General features: G+C 37.7%; 2 protein-coding genes across 8 annotated transcripts in view; one reads left to right on the forward strand and one right to left on the reverse strand.

Annotated features, from left to right (window-relative positions):
* Window positions 1-3184, reverse strand: part of STS (steroid sulfatase) — a 125598-nt gene extending 122414 nt beyond the window's left edge. For 2 of the 7 annotated variants that reach the window (XM_054813487.1, XM_054813485.1), the window contains exons 1-2: window positions 2318-2550; window positions 1910-2093 (exon numbers count right to left, since the gene is read on the reverse strand). The gene's annotated coding sequence lies outside the window, so the exon portion shown is untranslated. Of the gene's footprint in view, window positions 1-1909; window positions 2094-2317; window positions 2551-2826 lie in introns of those variants that run through there. The other 5 variants (XM_054813486.1, XM_054813488.1, XM_054813491.1 and 2 more) reach the window with 5 other exon arrangements.
* PUDP (pseudouridine 5'-phosphatase) overlaps window positions 2678-26992 on the forward strand; it is a 76023-nt gene continuing 51708 nt past the window's right edge. The window contains exon 1 of the mRNA XM_054813501.1: window positions 2678-2857. Coding sequence (XP_054669476.1) covers window positions 2785-2857 — 73 coding nt within the window. The 5' untranslated portion in view covers window positions 2678-2784. The remainder of the gene's footprint in view (window positions 2858-26992) is intronic.

Raw genomic sequence — 26992 nt, forward strand, 5'->3', positions numbered from 1 at the left:
GCAGGATGCAAGTCTACTTGCATGACTACATCTCAGTAACCCGAGTTCCCCCATTCTCAATAAGGGGACATGGGGTTAGTGGGCATATAATTAACTACCAGTTTTCATGGTTATTGTACCTCCACCATAGTATGCTTCCCACAACTCTGAAGTTATTAAAATAAAGTCCTCTTGACTTTAAACAGGCTTGAAATAAATAATAAAAAAGCAGCAAACAAAAAAATAAATCAATTGAACATTTTTTAATCTCAACTTCTTTTCACTCATTCTTAAAAAAACCCCAACAAAACAAACAAATACCACTGCTGAGACATCTGCGACAAATATTTAAGGCAGCTTGAATAAACTTTACATCAGCATTTTCACTTATTTGCGCATCTAGAAAACTATGGTCCATCGCAAATTAAAAGTTCTGCTTGGACTTTAAACCTATTTCATTCTGTAATTAAGAAGACATAGTAACACTGAATAAACCTAAACAGTTCGTCTATATTGGTAAGATTTTCCTGTATTTCAATGTAGCTTTGAAGAATCAAATAAGCTAACATTATGGTATCACTATGAGCCACAATAAAGCAAAGCAAATTGAGGTCATCAGCATGTCAGGTAACCCGACTGTCTTAAAATGTGCACAGTAAGATTTGTATCACAGACCACTTAACCCTAAAAAGGTTGATCTCGTGTATTACACTTTAATTTTGTGGGGGTTTTCCAAGTAGGTTGTGTTTAGGATTTGCACTTTAAATACTCAAAAGTTTTGCATAACCCTATGTTTTATGAGATGAACTGGTAGTTTACACACTAAAAATAGTAAGTATATCCCCTTTTGGGGAGGCGGGAGGCGAAGGTGAAGTTGTGATCAAAATGCTTATGCTTCTCTCTAATTAGAACAGTAACTCAGGATACCTGACTGATGTAGCTTTTTTGTTAACAAGTACAGGTGTTACTATGCCAACAAATACCAAAGATGCCAGAGATGAGTATTTTAGAATATTTGGTAATTCAAAAGTGAATTAATCTATGTCAAGTACAACTGCCATACAACCTCTTTACTCACACTCTTGAAATTTTTGCCACAACAGCATACACTCTTACAGCTGAAACACATTCTTTCTTAGAATAGCAGAATAAGTATTGAGATTACTATAATGATTTTATTTTTTCCTTTTAACATATTAACATTTTTTTGGACACACTCTAGGATTTGGCCTTTCTTTTCTTTCTAGCTATGCTCCCACCTAAATGAACTACTAAGGTAACTAACACATTTGCTGTCTGAAACAAAGTTGAAACATTGACTTGTTGCACAATATTTATTGCAGATACAAAAGAGCTTTGTGCATTCTTAACACTCATATTGTAAGGTAAGAAAAAATTAATCTGGAAGCACAGGACCCATTTTCTTAAATCTATGTTATAACTAACAGATGCACATCATGACTACGCACGACATTTTTAAAAGACATTTAAGGCACTGCGCACAGTCTTTTTCCTAGCCTACACAGGCAGGGCCTAAGCAACATTATCAAACATAATCATTACAAAATGAGACAAGTTAAAAAAAAGAGACCCAACCCAAAACTCAAAAATCTTTATTTGAAAGTCAAGTTTTATTATTAAAAAGGTAAAGGCCAAAGATGTTTTATTTGTCTTCTTATTTCCAAGACAGGAAGAGGTACAAGGACTTTGTGTCTATGAAATTTCTCACAAATGTAGGGTAAGGGCTCTTTTAAGGGATAGGTTTTGGGGGTAGGTAAGATGCATAAGAGGGCTAAATTAAAATTCAAATGCGATTGCATGACACCTACAGTTAGGGCTTTAAAAACACCACTAACTTCCTAAAACGGTGAAGTATTGCCAATTCAAATGAAGGCACAGTCAGAAAAAAATTAATTGCTGCGAGGCCTACCTACAGGCAGCAGAGACAGGACTTCCCTTATGCGAAGCCGCAACTAACCATTGCGTCCACACAGAACTGCACAGCAGTACAAATCACCAAGCCAGTATGTCACCTTGGGAGCCCGATACAGCTCTTTTCATGTCTGCTTCTGCAACTGGCATTTCAACGATCTTGATGCCCAACGGTGAGTTACCTGCATGAAAAAAAATAAAAAAGGGAAGACTGATGAGGACGTTACCTCTTTCCCTCACAACTGCCCAGTCAAAATCGGATGGTGCGTCCATGCAGGAAGATTTTGTTTCGTCTCAGTAACACTAGCTTGTTTCTTGAACTTCAGAAAAAAATAACACCCCAAACAACCCACAGTTAACTATTCTTACACACAGCATCCCGTAAGAGATGGGTTTACATACACACCATTACGTTACTCTTTCCTCACAGTTTTACACAGATTTGCAGCTTTTTGTTTACGGCTCCAATTACGATCCAGCGGTAATATTACCCTTGTAAATTTCTACACAGGCACGCAAAAGTTTGAGAGGAAACGAGCTCTAAAATGTCAAAACGCGAGCAACTCCCTAGTCTTTCCTGTAAGCAGTACCACACAGGGCTTAAAAAGAAAGAGAAGAGGCCCACAGAGAGAAATGATATTTAAAAAAAAAAAAAAAAAAAAAAAAAAGAGCTTCTCTGTCCCATTGGCTGCTGGCCTCCCCAACGGCGCTCCCGGCTCGTCAACCGCCACAACGGCTCCGACCCCCCCCCCCCGCGCCCGGCCCGGCCTCTCCCCGCGGCGGCACCGCTACCGCTCTCTCCGTTGTCTCTGGCCGCCAGCAGAGCGCGCTTGCGCCGTCGCCACGCGGGGTGCCGGCTGCTGTGCCCTCGCCATGTCCGCTTCCTCCGCGGCCGCGCTGCGGCCGGTCACTCACCTGATCTTTGACATGGACGGCCTCCTCCTGGGTGTGTAGCCTTTGCCCCTCTTCCCTGCCGCGGCCTGGCCCCCGCACCGCGCTGGCCGGTTCCAGAGCACTGAGAGGCCCGCCTCGGCCTTTCGGTGTAGCGAGGGGCCGTGGCTGGCGGCGGGTAGCCCCTCTCCCCGCCGCGACGCGACGCGCCGCCCCTCCGCTGAGGCGCCTCCCGGGGCTGGGGGAAGCGGGCCGGACCGGGCTGGGCCGGGTCCGGCCTGCCCCCTGCGGCTGCTAGTCTACGGCTTCTTCGCTCCGTACGGGCAGCCAGGGTGCCCGGGGCGGCATTGCTTAAACCCCGGCTGAAGGGATTAAGGGATTAAAGGACCAGGAAACGATTTATTTCCTTCTCCTTCTCCCCCCACCCCTTGCTTTTCGTGGGCAAATTTCGCCTGAATTAGAAGATCCGGGGCCGAGACTGAAAAGGGTGCTCACCCTTAATGGTGGAGGACTGAATGAGGTTAGGGTGGCAGTGGGGAGAGAGGTGAGGGGTAGCCTGGTGTTAGGAGCCAGGGAAGGCGGGTATGGAGAATGGGTTCCCAGTTTGCAGAGCTGTGACATTGCCCCGGCGCCTGGAGGTCTGCAGGAGGCGGCCGAGAACAGCGAGTCCCTCACCCCGGGGGCTGCGCAGGGTACAGAGCAGGATTGTTAAGCGTTTAGAGTTGCAGTGTCCGACTGAAAAGGCGGGAAACCACTGTGGTAGTCGTCTCCCACTTTTTATATCAGTAGAGTTTCAGCTTTGCAGGGTTACTCTGAAATCTGTCAGTCCCTCATGTAACGGCTAGATTGGATCTGGAGGTTTGAGTAGTCAGTATGACTAGAGCAGTGTGTAAGTCTGCTCTGAACTACGTGCTCAATCAGGGCCTTCTGCTGCATGTCTCCTGTAGAATAGTGGAGTATTTTTGTATGTGACTTGGTTTTTGAAATAGTCTATGTGGATTATCACACAGGAAGCAGCTTTGGATGTGGGTGAATTCTTAAAAAGTGTGAATTTGAGGCATGTGCTTTCCTTCTGCAAAACCCAAATTGTTGCCGTTTCTGAAAAGACTGCTGTGAAGTCTAATGAGTTACTGTTTCCAAGAAATGTGCGCTTTTCCTTCCTCCACGCCTGTAACAGGTGAAGGCACTCGGTTATCCTGGTTTAAAACAAAACCGACTTTACTCACACTATCACAAATAGTTTCAAGCATTTTAGAACCTTTGGTTTCTGTTTCATCTGCACTCTCAGTATGCTATGCAAAACAGTGATTGAGTTATTTCAGTTTCATTTTCAGTTTCACCACTGGAGTCTCAAATAGCCTGGGGTGATGTTGTGGTGTGGGTTTTTTGTTTGTTTGTTTTTGTGTTGTGGGTTTTTTTTAATCCAGAATAAATTATTTTAATTTCATTCTTATTTAGATTTCTGGAAAGCTTTCTTAGTTGCTGCTGCTTTTTAGCAAAATTTGAAAATCTGCTTCACACAGAATATTCACCTGTGCAGGACAGCCTAAGTAAGCAATATAAATATTTAGACGTTGATATGGATACATAATATTTTTTGTATCAGTTTTAAGTGAATTTATTATGCACAGGTATTCAGCTTTGGACAGTATTCTGTGAACTAAGTACATTTATCTCAGATGCTATCCTGTTTACGTTTAGAAATTGCCTTTCCGTAACATTCCAAATAGGCAAAACCAATACAAATTGAGGTTCTGAGTCATCTTTAGTTCTCCAAACTCCTGGGGTTCATACAGTGAAGAAGCATTAAAAATACTCTAGATTATGAACTCATACCGGGGAAGTAATTATAAAGGATCCATAATTCTTGGACCTAAGTTTGCCAGGATTGAGACACTCAAGGTATAAACCGAATTCTTGCTGTTACTAAATTTATCTGTTTTAAAGTACAGCTCCAGAGAAATACTTTGTCACTTTCTGGATTCGAATAAAATAGCAGACATAAATTATGGCATTTTGTATGCTTCTGGATAAAATATACTTACATGAAGAGTATGCTGGTATAATTTATTTTTCTCCCTATATATGAGGCATCCTTTCAGCTGACAATTATTTGTTGTGTTTCCATTCCCCTAGTTACTGTTATGCTACAACGTGGATGTGATTTCTTCTATTTAAAAAAGTTGCATAGTAAGAATGTGTTGTATTTCAGTAATCTTTCAGCTGTGATGAAAGCCATAATTAAGTATAGAATTAAACTGAAAATACTCTTAAGTCTCTTCCAGTACAGAGACATAAAAGGGACACCACCTTGATGATTTTCATAATGTACATTTCCTTTCAGAGGACTTGTAGTATGTTTCAGCCTCTAAATACTTTGAGTTCTGTCACAACTTTAACATAATTTTTGGTGAACCCGTTTCATGATGAATTGTGACCCTTAGGAGGACAAAAAGGCAGTCAGACTGCTTGGACTTACCCAAGATTCCTAAATGTTTCAAGAAATTTGGAATAATTTGGGGGAAGGAATGAAATAAGGGGCGCACAGGTTAGAAGCTTTCTGCCCAACCTGTCTGCAGTAAATCTTCTGAATGAGACAAATGGTTATATTGATGTAAATCTACATGAGAAGTAAGATTTTAATGTGTCACATAGTGCTTATTGAAGATGATAAAATGAGTTACATATTTCTAGAAGCTGTAGAAATCTGCATAAAATTACTTGTTTTGAAAGAGAACAAACAAAATTTTTGGTATTGGATATCTATAGCTATATTTTTGTAACTTTTTAAAGTACCTCCAGAGCTGGTTGCATTTTTCAGAATCTGAAGCTTTAGGTATTGCAGTAATTTTCACAACAAGGTAGCGTGTGAAAATGTATGTGACTGATTTTGGAATTTTTCACCTAACCCTTGCCAATTTTATAAAAAACAATATTAACTGATCTATAAATGATGAAAAATTGAACATTAAGTCGATCTAATGTAATGTGCATTGAACTTGCTTCTATAGCTGACATATTTGCTTCTGATTAGGGAAGGTAGGATATCATCTGATAGGAAGATTTCCAAAATATTTGTGAATACTTAATAACTGTGAGTATAAAATCCTTGAATGAGGTCTGAGGCACTTAGAAGGTTCTTGACTTTGTACACAATCCAAGTGTTACCCCATAGAACCTGCATCCATATCCTTTAGTGGCTAATGCTAGGTTATGTGAAAGTGTTGCTGACTCTGATCCTCTGTGACTTTATCTCCCCCATCTCTTTAACATAATTGAGACTGATTAAGTTGTCCTTGAGTTCCACCTTGATAGATCAGCTTACCTTCAATAGGGAAGTTCTTGCCCCTGAACTGCCAGTGAAAGTACTTCATCCCTTTCATTTGGAGTCCTTCTGTATCATTATTTGAAGTGTTATCTAACACCCATTTTTCAGCACTTATCAATGTGGTTCACCCTTCTGGAGTTTTTTTCCTTTTGGATTACTTTCTTTCAAGCTGTGGGATGAAATCTTAGGTTTTTTGTCTGTCATTCCAGTTGCCAGGAAATTAGCAGACTGGAAAATAGTGCTCTCATTTAGTAAGTAAAATATCTGTACAGCATGTCTAGACAGCTTGTTGTTTAATAGGTAAAATTAATTGAAGGACTTTCTTTTTTTTACTCCAACTGTAACAGAAAAAACAGTCTTCGTGCTAGTGTACTACAGTTACATTCTGCTTTATTATAAATATGCAGCAAGATTTAGTTAATGTAGTTTATAAGTGGTGCTCACTTCACTGTGTAGTATAAGCCAGACGAAAATGAATAACTAAATTTTAATTTTTGGTGTACTGGCTGTACTTTTAAAAAAACAAAGCCAAACCCAAACACTTTTGTAGTGTTAAATTTCTACTTGCTTTCCTACAGCAAATCCTAACAATAAATGCTGAGAATTACACAGTAGATTGCTTTTCCTTAAAATGCTTTAGTCCTTTCCTACAGAAGACTACTGTTCTAACTGCTAGTATATAGTATAATTAAAACTATTAAACCTACTTATGTGTGCGCTTATCTGACACACAGAGTACAGAGTTAGCTGGCTAAGATAAATAAATGCCCCCCCCAACAAATAGAACAGAAGCTAGAGATCTTTGATACCTAAATACTTCTGTTATAGTTGTGCTGTTTAATAGCAGATCCTGGCATTTTAGCATGTTGTAAAAACATGCAAAACCAATACTGAAGATACAGAAGGAAAAATCTGTTCAATTTGTATGAAATATACAACTAGAATAATGCCCCCTAGGATCTATCTTCTCAACTTACTGTGTAGGTTTTATTTTGAGCTATGACAAGTGGGTTTGTTACATAATTGTGGCCAATAGCTACCTCATCACCAGTACAGAGACAGGATTGAATGTTGCCGTTGTTGATCTGTGCCTAAACTTGTAGGGGGCTGAATATATTTTAAATTAGAAATTATATTCTCTACAAGCTGCGTGTATAATATTAACCTTTACTAACTGACAAATGAACTTAGGAAAACTGCTGCAAAGATAAAATGGTTTTTAGCATTGTGCTTAAAGCTGAACTAAAGCTAAATTAACATGCAGAGAACATGACACTTTAGTATAGAAAGTTTAGTAATGTTATTTATTTTTATTTACATTTTTGTAAGGAGTAGTGACTGTTTTATGTAAATTATTATTCTTGCTGGTATCCCTTGGTGTTGTGAAACATAAGATAAGTTGGCATATACAAGCAGATCTAAAGGAGAGATGGTTTCTAAAGCAGCTTAGTTTTATACGATACCTTCACCATAACTCAAAGTCACGTTGGACTGTACAGGCACAGGTTTGCCAGCTTGTTCTGACCATTCACAGAGGGGCGATAATTAGGCATCTCGGATCAGAAGTTGTTGCCTTTGCAGCCACTGTCTCCTTTGTGTGGAGAAGACTGCCGGATTCTTGCGTGCCACTTCCAAACAACTCCTGCACAGCTAGTCATACAAGTAGTGTCTGCTCTATAGTTGTACTGGTTTTGGCTGGGATAGAGTTAATTTTCTTCATAGTAGCTGGTACAGGGCTGTGTGTTGGATTTGTGCTGGACACAGCGTTGCTAACACAGGGATGTTTTCGTTACTGCTGAGCAGTGCTCACACAGAGCCAAGGCCTTTGCTGCTTCTCACACCACCCCGCCAGTGAGTGGGCTGGGGGTGCACAAGGAGTTGGGAGGAGACACAGCCGGGACAGCTGACCCCAACTGACCAAAGGGATATCCCATACCATATGACATCATGCTCAGCATATAAGGAGCTGGGGGAAGAAGAAGGAGGGGGAGACGTTTGGAGTGATGGCGTTTGTCTTCCCAAGTCACCATTAATGTGTGATGGAGCCCTGCTTTCCTGGGGATGGCTGAACACCTGCCTGCCCATGGGAAGTGGTGAATGAATTCCTTGTCTTGCTTTGCTTGTGCATGTGGCTTTTGCTTTACCCATTAAACTGTCTTTATCTCAACCCATAAGTTTTCTCACTTTTACCCTTCTGATTCTCTCCCCCATCCCACTGGGGAGGAAGTGAGTGAGCAGCTGCGTGGTGCTTAGTTGCCAGCTGGGGTTAAACCACAACAATGGTATAGAAGAAATTAACTTGCAGTTAAATTCGTTGCAGTGTTGTGAGATTCACAAGAGTTTTCTTTCTCTCCAGTGTTACCTACCGATTGTCACAAGGTCAGAAGTCAAAAATGTACTCTTACTTTCATTTCATTGCACAAGTTGCCTAGGAGATTGCTGTTACAAGAAAACTGGTAAGAATTCTATGCTGGAGTTTGCTTATGTACATGCTGTCTTTTATTTTACAGTGTGAATGGGAGGTTAAAACTGCTTCCTATTTCTTCTGCATCAGAGCAAATAGCACCAATTCAACTATACATCAGTCCTCTCAAGATTGTCCTCTATTATGGTTTAAGTGCAGGAATTAATCTTCTTAGGCTATAAACTGGCAATCTTGTAAGCCTATTTTCTGCTTCTAGGTAGTTGAAACTTACTTTCTTTGCATTCTCCTTTTCCATCTGATTTTGGGGAACAAAGGAGGAGACAAAAATAGTGTCTTGCCCTTGTGTTTTGTACTTGTATCTTGTTGCAAAAACAAAGAGATTAAGGATATTATTAGATGAAAATACCTCATAGATTCTTCATGAGCAAATTTTGGAGATAAGTAAAACAGTTCCTCATTGAGAATTAACTAACCATAAATAGAGTAAATAAGATTTGTCATATGCTTAAAACCTAACGTTTTAATTTAACAGCAAGGAAAATTTTGGCAAGAACATAACAAACGTGCTAACCTAGAGTATAACTTCTATTATTTCCATGATTGATTTGCAAATTGTCCATCCACATGGTTGCCTGTTGTTTGTGGTTAGAATAATCCAGAATCGGAGCTTAGTTCAACTGTAGAACAGTTTGTTTTGTTTTCATTTCTGTAGTGGTTACCACATTTCAAAACGCCATGGGCAGCATTAGCAATGCTCTTTTTATCTCCCTGGGGAATTGACAGAGGAATGCTCCCAAGATGAAAAGATCCATGATTTGATTTTAATTCTGCACATAAATTACACTCAAATGCAATGCATTTTTGGTGCCTATTTATTTATTGCACCAGACCCAAAACATTTGGTTTTGAAAGAAAAAAAACAACTTGCTAAGTAAATAAATCCCATTTCAGATTTCCAGTGTTAATAACGTGGCTTTCGTTTCCTGACTGTTACACACATTCAGTTGTATAGAGGGCCTTTAGGAAGTGGAGAGGTATGTTTTGAAGGTGCTGGGAGTCTAAAGGTTCTGTTTAGTGGTTTTAAAGATGCACACAGCAGTTTGACCATTTGTAAAAATTAGTCTCTTTCTGTGCATAAATGCAGCATTTCCAATCTGTTTGTAGATGATAAGGTTTTATATTGGTTGGCTACGTACACTGTTTTGTGTATAAAGTTCCAATTATTTTGCTCTGAATGTAAATAGTAAGGTGTCATAAATGGAACAGAATTTCACACAAAGAAAAGGTGCATAGAGTTTTCCCTTACAATAACACTATTTCCAGCTGCTGCATTCCAATTTTCTTTTTACTTAAGAAGAAAAACAACATTAACAACCCTGGTTTTAGTATTCTGCATACTGGCAGTAGTCACACTGTATGCCATCTTGGGCCCAGCTCTGCAGCTCTTGTTCTGAGTAGTTGTAATTCATTCATGTAGCCTTGTGAGTGTGCTAATTGAACTCTTGAGAATGGAAATTTTAAGGACACCCTAATTTGTCTAGGTAGGACAGTTTACCAGCAAAATTCTGCTCTGTGAGTTCTGCTGGTATGTTTTCTCTGAGAGACAATCTTATTCTTGAATACATGCATTTATATGTATAATGTGTGGGGGGGCGTTGGTTGTTGTTATTATTTTTAACTAAATTTTGCTTCTTTTTTAATTTTTTTTTTATTGGCAACAGACCGTAATGGTGATGATAATTTTCACAATATGATCATTGCTCTTTTAAAGATTAGGAACTATGTTAACTAACAACGCAAAAGCAATTAAGCTAAATATCTTCTCCCTTCAAACTTGGTATCTATTGCTTGCGTTATGGACGACTGATTTTCTTTTACACAATGTAGAGACAGCTCGTGATTGTTGCTCCTGTTATGTGGTTCTATACCTCTCTGTATTGATTCTCATTTCTTTCACAAGACTACTGAGAAGTGTTTAACCAAGATCATTTTTATATCTTACAATGGTTCTGACAGACACTCCTGACCTTGATTTATCCTTTTCCTCCCCCTTAATAATAAAACCAGTGTTCCAATCCAAAGTTCATTGAGGTACTGCCAACCTTTATCAAGATTTTTCTTGGTACTTAGATGGGAGAAAATCATCCTGTTTTATTTATCTCACTTTTGACTTCCTTTCCTTCAATAACCAGTAAGGAATGTTTGTCTCTGTTTCTTGAAGGGTTACACACCTGTTGACAGTATCAATGTTTGCTGTCTCTATGCATGCTTTCTGTTCTTGTGCAACTTTTAATAATTTTTAATTCCTCTTGTAAGTACCATTTTCCATAGTAGTTTGGCAATAAATCTGATGCTGTGATTTGGAAAACCTTGCATCTAAGTGGACACTGCTCTTTCCCAAGTATCATTTTGCTGTTGTTATATATAATAGCCGCTTTCTTTCTAAAATATATTCTCGTTTTTCTTCCTCCTTCCCTTTTGAGGTATATGAAGTATTTTTGTAAAAGTCATCAAATAAGTCCTACTTCTAGCAGACTGTGTGTCTCTGATGAAACAGGTTTATTTCTAGTTCTTGAAAGCTTTCCTTTGGGCACCAGTTATGTATCAGCACTCCATATATTACTTTTTCCTTCTGCTGTTAGTTTTCACCTCTGCTGTGCCTGTGTGCGGTTCTTTTGGGCAGCTTTTGCATTCAGTTTGTCCCAGGATAACACAAGACAACTGAGAGGAAAGCCCAGGTTATTATTTTTCAGCCCAGTCTTTCTGTCTGACATCTGTAGGAATTTACTCATCACCTTTGCATTGTGTAATATGTACAGCATTATACAGGTTCTCATTCTCCCAGCTTGTTAATACATGTTCTCTGACCTGGTGTAATAGGTCCAGCAGCCCCTGTGTGACCTTCGCTCTACAAAGGGTAGATACGTGCCAGTCCTTTGCAGCAGTCCTGTGCTTGCGGATGCTGAATTGATTGGGTTTACTGCCAAGCATCTCAGCCCTTTTGTTCAGTCCTGGGCATTGATTGTCTGCTCTGCATATGTATTAGTTCACTTAGGTTCTCTTTTGCACAATTGCTGGCTGATGTTAGGGCATCTTTTTGAACGTAATGTCTTTAAAATTGTGTTCTGCTTTAATCGGTTCATTTGGGTATAATGTAAACTGCCACAGAGTATGTATGCGAACTAATAGACCCTTATTTGGTTACTGACCAGTCATGAGAGGAAGTGTCTTTATTGGATTGGGATGTTTTATGAGTTCGATGCTGGTACTGTTCATTTGGGAATACTTCTAAGGAAGAGGGAAAAATTTGCACTAATACTGGAAGAAGAATGGAATGAAAGATAATGTGTGTGTTTAATGAAGAAACTGGGATTATAGTGTATCAGAAAGTCTGAAGTGGGAGAAATTAATGGGTTTAAGGTGGAGCATGAGTACGCTGAGAATTTCACTTGAAAAAATTGTTCTATGGTAAAGATTTCTTTTTATTATTTTTTAATTTACATACAGAAAGCTCTTTTGACCTGTCTCTTCAGGGCAAAAGAGTAGACATATGCATGCCTGTGAAGTGACATAACCTTGGTTAATGTCATCATTGTACTACAGGACCATAACTGCAAAAAATTACACCATGTGAAATGGTGGATCTTTTTATGCTAGGACTGAATCCTCTCTATAGCATTGTATTATTATTGGACTAAGAAAACGTTTTTTGCTTTGTGGCTCAGGGGAGATGGAGCCACGACAAGTGTATCACAATGCAATAAATTTCTAGTCTTTAAAAATTAAAACCAGTGTTTTGTAGGGAACATATCTCAGGAAAATGAAAATATTTGGGCCACTGAGGTATTGTAGTATATCTAATTGCTACTCTGCTGCCTAATAACTTGCATTGTTATTATTATTGTAGATCATACTTTTATGATATTATCCCTCTCCCTTTTTTAATTTGAACATCTTCATTTTCCATGAATGAAGGCATCTAAGAGTAAAGAGCAGAAAGTAGTGTTACTATTCTGTTTTTGTGTGTTCTAGAACCTTAAACTTTTTATGTGGCAGTTGATTCCAAATTGTATGGTATTGTAAAATTTAGTTTATTAGAATGTTTGACTCACCGTTGACTTTGCATAGTTTACTGTTTGTCATGACTTTGCCTTTTTCAAAAAGGAAGTGAACTATTCCCCTTCCCTCTTTTGGAACTTTTTACAGGCAGCAGGTAATTAGCATGTGCACTTGGAAACACTGTGGAATAACAAGATAAAATTAAAGTTCTATGTTCTAAGGGTTAGGTTAAAAAAAAAAAAAAAATGCATCTTTATACCAGTAGTTACACTAATGCCAATTCTACCATTTTTTCATTAAAAACCCCCTAGAGTTCTCTTTTATAGATTAAAAAAAAGGTTTTGGTTATACCTGCTAATTGTATTCAGAGTTTTAAAGAACTTTTGGTGTGTTTTTTAGCTGCCTATTACCTCAGTCTTCATACCTTTAGAAACAGCTAGACCTTTCTTTTCCTATGGAAAGCAGGATGGTGGAAAGAGGAGGCAGTCTACACATATGTTGGGATGAGGGTTGAAATAGTATATGACCTGAGTGCTTCTAGGTCCCGGGGTTTAGAAATAGCCTATGATTTCCAGAATGTATACGTTGGACCTACAGAAGTAACTGTGCTTACTAATGGCAGTGTTAACAACATGTAAGACTTTATTCCAATACTTAGGAGTATATGCAAGTATACTTTGTATAGCAGTCTTCATATGGCATCTTGGTCTCTGAGAAAATTTCTGAATTTTGATGGCATCTCAGGAAGTGTTATAGCATTAGGAATTTCCTTCTTTTATGTTTATTTTTGTTGTTAAGGTTTTTCTAAGACTATGCTCTAAATTCTACAGTTATCATTCCTTGGATATCATTCCTTCAACATATTATGTTAGTATTGCTTTTACCTCAAATATATTTCATAAATAGAAGAAAATCTGTGATGTGTTCATCATAGTATTAGGCTTTCTGTATATGCTTCCCCTCCCCCGCCCCCCCATATCTTTTTGTTTTATAGACTTCAGAATCTTTCAAATAATACTCTTTCAGTTTGGAAATTTCTAGTGCTTTACAAAACCCTGCAATTCCTGGATAAAGCTGTAGAGATACAGGGGATGTCTTTTCATGTGTGTGTATGTATACAAAGGAGAGGATTTCTTCCATTTAAAATAACTATTAAAATAGTGGCTTTTCAGTAACTCTAAAGTTGTCAAAGAAAAATGCCTTAAAAATATGTCATTTTTTTGACAAAGTGTCTTTGCATAATAGAGAGTTAACAATAAAACTGGATTATATAGTTTATGAATTAACTAGGCCTTGTTTTTTTCCTAATCAAAGCTCTTGGCTTTAAGAGTTGGCATTTCAGTGCCTGTAGCTGCTACCTGTCTGCATTATACTGGTTAAAGCTGCTCGCTACATAAATCTTTCTGTTTCCCCCCAACTCTCCTCCAGGCAATAATACAAGATGATTAAATTGTGTGTTAATGTGTTTTTTCTCTCCTCATTGCCCTGGTTAATTGAGAAATGGCTATGTGTTCTTAGAAATTTCTACTAAGAGAAGAAAAAGAAAAGCCATATTCTAAGATTTATAGCAAAACCATCAAAGTTATTCCCTTCTTTACCCATTCCCTTTTCTAATACTGTAGTTCAACAGGGAATAGATTCATGTTTTCTTTTTCTTCCTTCTCTTATAATTGCAGCTTTCAGGGGACTAAAAGAAATATTCCTGTTTGACCCAAATGTATCTGTATTTGTATATAAAGAATAGGGAGGCGGTATACTTTTTTCCTCTGTGTACTCTTCAGTAGATATTTAGTTTGTCATCATAGTATCTTGCATACTGAAATTGTGAGCTTCAGTTCTCTGTTTTATATTCTAATTGTATGTACTGCTCTATATTCTAATCGTATGTATAAGAAATTAGGTTTCATTGATGTTCTAACATTATTCCCGAGTATATCTCAAAAGAGTTACAATAAGAAAAATACTTCCAGTACCCATTCATTGTTTATGGCTTGAATCCTACATTTACTTTTCTTCTCCTGTTCCTTTAAAGTAGTTTTCTTGTGCTGTGAATTAAAAACAGGCTTGCCTTTGAAATAAAAATACTCTGTAAGTTTAGACCCAACTGAGATTTGATCTGATTTACCTAGAAAATGTTCTCACTAAAGTCTTGAAATCTTCATCTTACCTGAATGTTCTTGACTTGGCAGCTGATTTGATAGTGCTTATCAATAACTTTTCTCCAAAACCTTGTTCTTTCACACCATTCTTTTTTTACAGGTGAACGCAGCATGGAAATGCATCATTCAGAAAGATGATATTTGTCCTCATGAGTGGTTCCAAGGTGTCCAATACATAGGTGTTGCCCAATATGTAGGTGGTGTTCATATCAGAGATGTAAAAAGGTGTACCTTACAGATACTGCTCTTTCCTTGGATAGGAGTAAAGCAGTTGACACAGATATTACAAAATCCTACAGTTCTGTTTATATAACAGTACCTACTCCTTTCCTCCAACCTATGAAAAAATTTGTCAATAATATAGGCCCAGAAGCATAAATCAAATATTCAGCAAAATAGTTTACAAAGATCAATGATTGCAGGTATTGTATAACTGTATTTAATGGTAGTCTAAGTTTGAAAAATGTATTGCTCACTTGAATTTTCTATAGTGGAGACTTTGAGACAATTACAGACTACCAACGAAATTATTTTTTCACAGAGTGATGATGATGATACAATTTAATGGCTTCACTAGTGACAGTGTAGATGCTTCCCATTTCCAGTTCAAGACCTACTTAAGCTCCTCTGATAGTCCATGGGAGGGAGTTATATTCTCAAGAGACATGCTAGATTTTATAATAATAATAATGTAGAGGGTACTGTCAGAAGAAATCCCTTTCCTGAAGAAAACAACTTTAATTCTTATTTCATTTCATTTTATTTAATTTTTACTGGCAAAGTTTTAAAGCTCTAGAAAATATAAGTTCATAACAGAAGTGATGACAGGCCGGCAGCCCTGTAGCAATACCACCGTGAACCATGTCAACCCAACACGAGAAAAAAACCTCCAACCTCTTTGCTTCTGACAAGTTCAGTGACGAAAGCTGCCCTTTACGTTTTAGAGGGTAAACTGTAGCCATGTTCAACAGTGTTCAGCTCTGTTTTCTTTGATTGCAACATTTCATACAATAGGATTCTTGTATTAATAGATTTGCTCTTCAGACGACAGAAGAAACAAAAGGCTTTTCAGCTTGTTGGTGGGATACTAGATTTGCATTTTCGTGCAAAGTTTTCAATCTCTTTGAAAACTATTATGCAGAGACTAATAGAAAGATGTGGCCTATGGTGCATTTGCCTCTCTTCAGAAGAGAAAGGCCTTTGCTGACTAGCTGTTTTATTATTATTGCAACTTGTATACCTTCTAATTCTTTTTTCCCTACATTTAGGAAACATGTAAGTTACCTTGTTTAACTGGATATGCAGCTTTAACTATATGCCTAGGACATGGCAGTCCTTCTTACAGATCCAAAATGTAATGGGTCAAAATGTATAGCCATAGGACTTCATCTTTTTGTCCAAAAGTCATTTAAGTTCCAGTGGCTCAGTTCAGTGTATTCAGCATATGAAGTAGACACTTTTTATTTTGCTGATTGTAAGCTTGATTTTAGATCTAGCAAAAAGAAATTAGCAAAATGAGGTCAGGGAAGCTATTTATTAAACAGTGTGTGTTACAAATGGCATTTTTCAGAGTTATTTCATATTTAGGTGTTAGTAACATCTACTTCATTCTAGATTTTGTGTGTCAGATCTGTTTGGATACTGCTGAATATGGCTGTTCATAATCGTTTTCAACTGTACTATATACAGTGGCATAAGTGATGCTTATATTAATTGTTTCTAGCTATTAATTTTGCCGTACCTGGTCAGGTGTTAATCAGAGAGACTAATTTTTTTCCTAATTTCTGTAAACTTCTTGTCGCTTTCTAACTACGAAGCTGCCTGCAATGCACCTTCAAAAACAATTTTCACATTTACAAGCAGAATGATAGTAAATTGTTGCTATGGAGCAAAGAAATTTTTTTTTTGTAAATTTAATTTCAGGTTAGTTACTGTGGAATTGGATATGCATACCTTATCTAATGTGTTTATATTCAGAAACTGTAAACTTGATTGTTTCTTGCTTGTATCATTGTGACTTAATTGATTTCAGTAGATTTGTACCTAAATCTGAGCAGTGAGACAGGCGACTGGATTTTATTTTTTTTCTTTAGTTTTTGGATGGAGGGAAGGAAGTTGGGACTATTTTTTGAAATAAAGTAAAAAAAATCTCCTCTTATCTGCTTATTGAGCACATACTTTGCCAGCCTGCCTGTCTTTTGCAAGCAGTAGAACTAAACACACACCCGCAAAGTAACTCCTGTGTCAGGCTTATTAAATTCCAGTCGCAGGAGAGTGAAGCTGCTTGTGTCTCAAGATGTAAACTTTGACCTCGGCTTGCAGAACTGAGGTAGAAGGGAAGAAAGATTGAGTGAAAGTGGAATGACTCCTAGTTCTGTTCACAATATCTGTTTTTATTTTTAGTACGTTAATCATACAGAAGAATGAAATGACGAACTTAAGTTTCTTGCACTTTTTGAGTCTCTGAACACATAATTTTTATTTCATTTAGTAGGATACACAGTGGTGTTTCTCATATCTTTAAGCTGTCACACTCAAAACAGTCATAACAGAACATTTCCATTATGCCTGAACCACTCTCTAGCAAAATAAGATTCAGCCTCTCCCCTTTGAGATAGCTGAAGATATAACCTTAATAGTTACTGTCGGAGAGTCATCTTCCAGCTTTCTATTTCTCCTGTAGTCCTCATGTGAATTGGGTTCACTGATGTGTTAGTGGGATTCTCTGTCTGAACCTTTTTGTAATTACTGTATTCTTCCAGGATTGTAGTGTAGATAGGTTTTATGTCTTTTTATAAAATGTCCCTGGTACTGTTTTGTTATTTTTCCTCTGTTTTAAACAAAAGATAGTAGAGTTTAGTTTAATGGAGTTTGATGTTTGAAGACCTTATGCTTGTTTAGAATTGTCATAATGTGCTAAAATAATACGAGGTCAGTTTGATCCAAGCACAGGACTAGGAGGTGAATCTGTTCTCAGTCACCTCTCTGCCGGGAAATGTCACACTTAGAAAAGTTTCAAAAGCTAGAATATTTTACTTGAAAGTTGGCACTGGGTCCTGTACATCCACCTTTAGATACCTGATGCGTGCCAAATTTTTAAGTGTTCTCTATAGCACTTCTACTAAAATAAAGTAATTTTCATGTGCAGTGAAGAGATTGATGCTTTTTTCTCCAGGAGGAGGTCCCTGGGGTGGTTTCAAACTGAGGTGGTTTGAAACCTTTTCACAGGTATTTTGCATCAAATGTTTAATTTTGAAATATCTCCTCTACATGTTACAGGAACTGTAGTTGATCCTTGTATTTGCGTTTGTTTTTCAGGCTTCCTAATCAGTCTGCATCTGCCATGTGAAGTAGAGACTTTATATGATGTAGAGTTCTTGGGCAGATCATGCAACCTTGTACAACAGTTTTCACAACAGAAGCCTAGCTCAAAATATGCTGATAAGATTTTCCAGTTAATAAAGGCAAACTTATTATCTATTTTTAATGGGATTGTATATACTAATATTACTAGGTAGACTACATCATCTGTGCAGAGAGGCCAAAGATTTTCAGCAAAATTTCAAATATGTACTGGGAGGAAAACTATACAGCTGTTTAGCAGAATGGAGAATTAGTGCGTAAATACTCATGAAGAAAATAAAACAACTGTTATTGCATACTGAACTCTGTAAGTGGCAATTTATTGGGGAATATTAATACAAAGATCTAGTACCAATACAGTCCGACTGCAGTCGAGTAGCAGACTGGCTTAATTTCCTGGGAATAAGGAAAATTCGTTTTGCCATATGAGGTGTCCTCAGTACACAGCATCTGCTAGTCAGGTGCTGGAGTGCAAATGGTGTTTGAGCTCAGAAACACAAAAGCATTGTGGGTTGGATGGGGCTTTGAGCAACCTGATCTAGTGGAAGATGTCCCTGCCCGTGGCAGAGGGGTTGGAACTAGGTGATCTTTCAAGGTGCCTTCCAGCCCAAACCATTCTATGATTTAGGTACCTCTGTCTCTCAGTGGGTTCAGTGGGCCTTAGATAAAAGCTTCTATGGCCAAATATAAGTGTTTTACCATGCCAATTATAAGCAAGCTGATTATAGTCTAAACCAAATTACAGTCTTCCAGTATTTCTGCGATTCTACCCATGGTGTTAGAAAACACCAAAGAGATGTGTACCATCAGTTGTGATAGCCTACGATCTTTGAGTGGTCCCGCTTTGGGCTGCAGGCTGTATTTGACCTAGGAGTTGTTTATGACCTGCCTCTGGCTTACTGCTGAGTGTGGAGGTAGGAGAGCTCTTGCTGTCACCATGTGAGGTTTTTCAGCGCTCTGTGAGAATAGCCCTCTGCTGTGATCCTTAGCCCCATGTGGGAGGTGCGGGCTGTGGTCATGCGACTTCAGAGAAGCCTGTGGCTTGCTCTGACAGATGCATCCCTCCTGCTTTTCCATTAACACAGTAGAAAATTACAAATCAACCACTTTATGCTATAGATATTTGCAGCCATCAGGGCCTGTTGAGCTCTCCCTCCATAGCAGCTGACTGTGTGGCAGTGATCTCATGTTGAGTAGGGACGCCTCTCAAGGTTACCGCTCAGGGCTGAGAGATCCCTTACCTGACACCAAACAGAGATGGGTTGGTAAGTGACATTTTTTGCATGTGTGTAACATTTAAGATACATATAGTAAGTTTAAGCGATAATCTTTGTATCCCATACTAACTTTAAACGTAGTTAATAGTACAGTATTGACCACCTGTATTTGTTAAATATTTTACATACCTAGACTTACTGATTAGAACTCAGTAAACTAACTAGTAGCTCAGATCTGAGTTATTTCTGAGTCTTCTCCTGTGACAGTCACCTGGGTAGAAGTCCACACTTATCATGTGATGTTGGAAGTCCCTTAAATTGGTATCTATGCCATAGTTTTGAGGTTTCATCTACAAACAGTGATTACAGCTCATGAAACATAATTTTCAGTTTGCTGTATCACGCTTGCTGCATGAATCTCAAAGGTCTGATTCTTTTTTGTATTTTAGTTTCTAATTATGATTAGGAGTTCTAGGTATACAACTGTTAAAGAGATACTGTGATCAGGTAGTGCAGTATTTCTGACGCTTTCATCTTGACTGTAGGTGGTCAGCCACTCTTTGGAAAATCAAGTGCATTGATGATGTTTGGTTTTCTCCTCTTAGTGTTACCACCACAGAGAAATTAGTCCATCAGCAGATTGACTTCAAAAATTTCAGACGCTCTTGAGTGGATGGAAGATATTAGCTTTATTAATCTGTAGTTCTTTACACTTCCTTTGTGGTAGTATCTTTGACACATTGCTGCAATTAAGTTTAGAACATTGTCCAAGCCCACACTGGAAAAATAATGTTTGGTTTTTTTCCTATTAAAGTCACTCTGTCTTTTGAAATGTTTCCACTGTTTAGGAAGCTGAGGTTTTGGACAGTATTACAGAAAGTGATTTAGAAACATGTAACACTGAAAGTCAAGCAACTTGAATTAGCAGCTTGCCTAAGTCTTTTTATATATATATATATATATATATATATATATATATATATATATATATAGTCTCCTGGGCAAGCAAAAGCTTTCTGAGAATAAGGATATCAATATTAGAAGAGAACTGTGGCATGCTGAAGAGAATTTTCTCTTTGGTCTCATTTTGTTGGGTATTTCTTGAGAGAGAAATAAAGTTTTCTGACTCTTCCCCCCCCCCCCCCCCGACTATTGTTTTTTCCATTGCTGCTGTTTTAGGCTGTGGGTTAAGCAGAACAGCTCAGGGATGTCTGTTCAGTGAGGTTGTTTCTTACAGCTTTTCCTGGAGAAAGTATATCTTAATTAAGAAGATATATTTGGTTATTCTTCTGGTGACTTTGATAACATAGTGACTCATCTGGTTTCATCTACCTTGTGTGGCAGTTTTATCCAAGTGCCTTGGAACATCTTATTTCAAAACAACTTTTTAAACACTGTTTTGCATTTTCTTAGGTCAGCGAACTGCTATTATGTGTTGTCAGCAATGTATCGAGAAGAAGAGATACCTCTTTGGTGAAAGGCTAACTGCCTTGTGAACATGCTATAAGCTGTTTTTCGCAGAGCTACTACTTGCTCCTGTGGATGAGAACAGTCCTTGTATAATACTGTTGCCTTGTTATAGTAGCCCATATGCTAATGACAGCGTAACTGTTACCTGACTTGGGCCTTGTCATACACGTTTTAAGAAGCTGTGTCTCTATTAGCCATAGGTTTTGGCCCAACAAGCGAAATTGTGTAGGCACCATATCAGCTGCTGTTTGCATAGTTCTGTTTTGAAAGGTTAAGGGCCTGCGTGAATGTCTAAGAAAGCATATCAGGCAGTTTCTATGAATCAATAGCTTTTCTATTTTTAAAATAATGAGATTCTGTCACATAGTTGATGTTTAATAAGTACAGTTTTAGAATGTTTTGAATTAAGTCATATATATGGTCTGCTATTTCAAAGTAGGGTTCCTTCATGCTGTGGAGTTGAAATGCAGACTTCTCTTTACTTTTTCATGTTCTCTCTTTACTGTTTCATATTGGTGGTAGAATATTTGTTTACAGCTCCACATCAGAAGAGTGTTTGCATGGTTCTTTCACTTCCCTGTGGCATCAAAAAGAAGGATAAGGTGTATATGTGAATACAAGATAGTGTTAAGGATATGTCCGCTGTATTAATGTAAACTAAAAGCCTTTTGAATTTGTTCAGAAGCCTCTTCCCCTCCCCATAAAAGTAAAATGTTTCTTTGCATATAAAATGAGAATTTGGCTTCCTCTGTAGCTACCATTGAAGAAATGTCCCGGTAATATAAGCCCAGAGGGGCAAATATGTGATACTTGTTTGGGAACAGTTCTATGCAGCTATTATTTTTTGAGCACCAAACTTACTTTCTTTTTAAGCCTGTTAGCAATAACTTGAATTCACATTAGGATGTCTCATATCAGAGAAGGGCAAACAGGCTGACAGCAGTCTGAGTTAGCCAGTGGCAGTGTGTTTCTCTGGACTTAGTGAAATAATCACCGTGTAGCATATTTGGATATCTTGGAGTGTACTTATATTAATATCCTAGTACAACAGAAAAAAAGAACTAGATTTGCAAAAATTAAAGCTCCATAACACACTTCTGCCTTTTCCCTACTAAAATGAATAATGGATCATTTCAGTGAATTTTTCTAAGTGCTAATCAAAAATATAATGATTTGCACATCAATTAAATTTGAAGCAATAATTTTAATTTTCAGCAATTATAGTCATCTTTTCTTTATCTTTGGAAGCTATGGTTTATCAATCACATAAAAAGGTTTAACTTGCTCTTTATAAGTAGCTTAGGATTTTGAAGTCACCATTATTTGGTGTTTGCTATTTATTTTAAGAGGCTTTACTTTCCTTTAACTTCCAAGTAACAATAAAATGAACTTAAATGGTACTGGTTATGAGAGTAGATCAGTCAAAAGGTACAAGATACAAATACTGCAGCAGAATTTCATTTGACTGGTTTGATGGGCCATACTGTGTTTAAGTTCAGCCTGCTTGATTGGGTACATCAGCACCACATGCCTTGAAATTTAGGCATGGCTCAGATATTTTGAGCATGCATAAAAGCAGTGCTTATTTCCTCCTGTGACAGCGACTGAAGTGGTTGTCTCTGTGAGGTGATAAATTTAGATTTCATTTTTCTTCATAAGCAAGTTCATTTGGAAGGAATGGAGGGAATACTACGGCAAAGAATAGAGCATTCCTGTTCCTCATCCCCTCATGAGGCCCTCTTTGCTAAGGGGTTTGTACTGACATCCCTTTAATGAGCCCCTAAGTCAACAGGCTCCAGGTTGATTTGTATTCACTGGCTAGCACTCATCTGAGTTTTATTCTTTAAAAGGCAGCTTTTACCATTAAAACACAATACTACATATACAGACACAATATATATATGTATATGCTTTATATATACACAAGCATGTAAATGGTTTACATGTATACATGTGTATACTTCTGTATATAACACAATTAATAAAAAAATCTCATGGGATGTTCAAGAAGTAAACTCAGGCCCTGAGGGTAGACTCTAAGGCTGAGTCTCATTTTCTGGACTAGTGCTGTAACACTGAGGCTATTGTGCAAAAAGTAATTTCTGTTGCCTGCCTTCCTCATCCCCACTCTTGCTAAGCTGCTGTAAGTGATTTTGAGGTCAGCTGTTAAACTGCTGTTTTTTCTCCTCTTAGCCATCATGGGTAGCCATAGTCATGCATTTTTAAACTAGCTTTCACAGTAATGAAAGTGTGAATGGAAGGATGTTGGGAGGGAACTGCAAGACTGCCCTTTGGCCAAAAATTGCAAGATAGTTGTCTACTAAAGATAATTTATTTAAAAAAAAGAAATCCTCAAATTCTCCTTTCCTTTTTTTCTGATTGTTTTGCTAATTCAGGAGCCTTCAGCTCTAATTCTTCAGAGAGTCTGGGTGATTTAAACTAATTTTTGCAAATTCAGACTTGTTCCACTGACAGTTATATAGTTGCTAGTCTTTTGCATTGCTTATACTGGTTTTGTCTGTCTTGTTTGACTGCTGATATCTTAAGGAGAAAGTCTCAGATTCCCACTGAAATAAATGGTAAGAATAGAAAAAGAATGGGGAATGAATTATGCACCATGCTTTATTCAGTGGCATAGTCTATTGCTCCCTCAGTGACCAGTTTTTATAATGCTGTTGTATTTTTATGTTTCAGTCGTTTGTCATAATGTATTATTTCTTCCTTTTTTTTTTTTTTTTTTGAGATGAAGCTGTAATTGATAAACTGTGGATAGTAATGTCTTGAATTATTCTTTGGGTTGAGAGGATGTTCCTTGTTCCATTCTAAATTTGCTGTTCAGAGGCCATTGATTTCCCACGCTTTTCTTTTCCTGCTTACCAAAACCACCAGCAGGATCTTGCAAGTTTGTGTATAGTTACGTGGGTTTTATTTTGGCAGTGGTGTTTCCTAAACTCTGTGATAGTTCACATACCATTTGGAAATGTGGTGAATGTACCACTGTTTGACATTCATATCCTCAGTTACATGGATATTTCAAGAATTGGTTCACTTGTGTAATCGATCAAGCTAAGAGCGTGTATTGCCTGTGGGGAGAGGGGTTGTAGAGCAGCAAGTTTGATGACAGATCTCTTCAGAGCACAAAGCCCTACTGAGAGACATCCATTCTCTGGCTTTCATGCAGTGCTGCAGCATTTGTTATACTCCTGAGTCTCACAGATTTGACACAACTGGTCAGAGAGCGGATCAGCCTGTCTTTTGTCTGCTGGAGAGAGAGGGAAGGGAACCATGAGTTCATGATTTTGCCAGTGTTGAAGTAGGTGGGCATGAGGACCACTGACTGTTTTCTGCATGGGATATTCAAGATTTGACATAGTTAGTCTTTCTGATGGGAAATCTGTCGCTATTTTGGCTTTGCCTTTACTCTGTTTAAATCCTGTGTTCTTTAACACTGTTCAATTGATGTAGCAGGAGAATAAACACAGAAAGACCTGTGTTACCTTCAAATCCAGAAATGAGAGAAAACGTCAATGTCATTACTATTATTATAGCTCCCTGAGTAGAAGAAACATCTAATACTCTCTGGAATGTTAATTGCCCCCCACCATTTCAACAATTGCACAGATTTGTTTGCAAGTTAATGCTTTATACTGTGCTAAATGTCACCAATTGAGTTGCAAAAAGCAAAGCAAAAATTTCTGCTTCTATAATTATGTTCTGGTTTATAATTGTATTTATCTCTTGTACCCCAAATGAGCATTTCAGTAATTCGTATGGCTTCTTACACTGTTGCATACCCTAAAAAGATTAAAGGAATATTGTGAAAGACTGATGCAAAAGCAAAAATCAGTTATCTGTGTGTTCATTCACTATTGATGGTGACAAAATCTAATGAGATTTTCTCAATCTTGGGCCAAAATCTTGGTAAAAAATACTAATTGTGTTTGAATTTGGCTAAATTGAATACTGAAGGTGGTTCTCTTTTACATATGGACAGAAATCTGCCTCACAGGTATGGACACAAGAAACCTATTGCTTTAATTAAAGTTCTTCCCTTTAACCATTTCTCTGTCCCACATCAAAATAAAAATCTTGCAGAGTTTAGGTGTCAAGGATCTGATTTTGACTTACTGGCGTATGTTGAATGTACACAAAATTCTTTTTAGACTCCTAGCAGAAGGGTAAATCAAAGGTGTATTTCATCTGGGAAGCTTGATGCAAAGATGGGATGGTTTATTCAAAGAAAGAACTCAGCTATGGCTAAGATGAGCTTTTGTGCTTACTAACCTCATCTCCTTGATAAACTAGAGATTATTTTAGAATTACAAAAATATAATTTTAATAAATTCAGAAGGTGTATATCCTTCTGAAAAAACTAAGTTCCATATTCATCCATGAAGTCATAATCTTCTGTCTTAAGCTGTCTTCATGTGTAAGCGTTTGATAAAGCTGCGGTTTAGATACTGCACTGATGCTTGCTATACCCCTATCCTAGGTAGATCTGCACTTCTAATTCTGACTCTGCAGTGATTTGAGCAGATCATACACTCCATTTATGCACTGCGGTCTGATGCCAAGTGACCTGTAGGTTTTTCTGAATGTGTGTCAGCATATTTTTGTGCCAGAACACAAATAGAGTAATCCAATGTCTCTGTCATTTTTGTCAGTTTATTTGTATTTATTGTGACTGGCTTTTACACACTGTAAACAGCACCAGTGGAATTTACTATGTTTTTTATATAGAAGAAGCGTTGCTATAAAAAATGACCAGAAGATGATATGTGGCTAGGGAATGAATATCACTCATTCCCAGTGAAATGTAGCAAGTGGATGGACAGTATGTCGTGCTGATAATGTCCATGTAAAAGATATATCAAGGGATGAGAGCTAGAAAGATGAAGAGTATTTTGAAAGGCAGAAGAGAGTGAAGCTGAGGTTATACATTTACTGCAAATTGCAGGAGCTAAGAAGTCTTGCTTTTCCTTCCCCCTCTCAGAACGGGCCACTGCCATGTGCGTCCTGCTATGTTTTCAGCTTGTATTCCTGATGGGAGCTAGCAGCTGGGACTGAATTCACTTGCTTAAATGTATGTGTTTATTACCACTTGGGATGCTGTAGGGCATCCGACTGCTCATGCAGTAAGGTGCAAGTCTCGCCCATGTTACTTTTTTAATGTCAGCTCTGTGTGGATGTCTGTATACTAGGGTGTGTAAGATACCAGTAGGTACCTGTAATTAGGAAGTTGAATTGAACTTCTAGTTCTTCTTGCTTTTTTTGTTTAGTTGATGTGTTATATTCATGTGTGTGCATTAAATTTAACTTCTTATTGTATTGCGGATTTATAGTAGTTTGAAATTACGATTCTTTGCTATACTTAAACTCTGATCAATCAATTGTGCTATGGTTTATTTCTTGTCACAATGGTGAAAAAGCTAGCCTACATCGTATTTGTTGAGCACTTTTTTGAGATTCCTCCATTTCAATGGGAATATGAAATCTTTAAGTTGTATTGTTATTTAATATTTGTTTACTGCTGTCTAATTACAAGGAGGACATACAGATTTTCCTTTGTCTTCAATCAAAAGGAACTTATCTGTTATACGTGTATGTAGGAAGTGCAGCTTTTTCAGCAATGGTCTCCTCAGATTCTGATTTTGTGCTCTGTGTGTGTGTGTGTGCGCATGTGCTCATGTGTGTGTAATTTTTCCCCCCAGATTTCAGTTTTTATTCACATGCTGTAGTGAAACATGTGTATTCGAGCAAGTAAAATGTCCACATCTATGCTCTTATCACCCAATCATGAAAATTAAAATCATGTTGTTTCTCAAGAATTACAAATATGTAGAATCTTACAAGAGGTCATGAATCTTGAGATGATAATTTCATTGCCACCGAGTTAATGTCCAAGGTCCAAATGCTGTGACTTCAGGCAGAGTGAAAGTGATGTCTTTGAAAGAAAAGTTGGAGGTTTTGTAAGCCAATTCTTTTAACAGACAATTAATGAGGAGGGGAAAGGAAAGAAGGCTTTCTGACATCCTGCTTGTTTAAGCATTTATGTTGCTTTAAATACTTGAGTAATATGTGAGACTAACTCGCATTTAATTTAAATGTAGGCAGTGATCAGTTGTGGTGTGTTGACCAGTTTGAGGGGGTTTTTGTTTGGTTTGTGTTT

The sequence above is a fragment of the Grus americana genome, chromosome 1 (genome assembly GCF_028858705.1).
Source record: "Grus americana isolate bGruAme1 chromosome 1, bGruAme1.mat, whole genome shotgun sequence".
In the NCBI taxonomy this organism is placed as follows: domain Eukaryota; kingdom Metazoa; phylum Chordata; class Aves; order Gruiformes; family Gruidae; genus Grus; species Grus americana.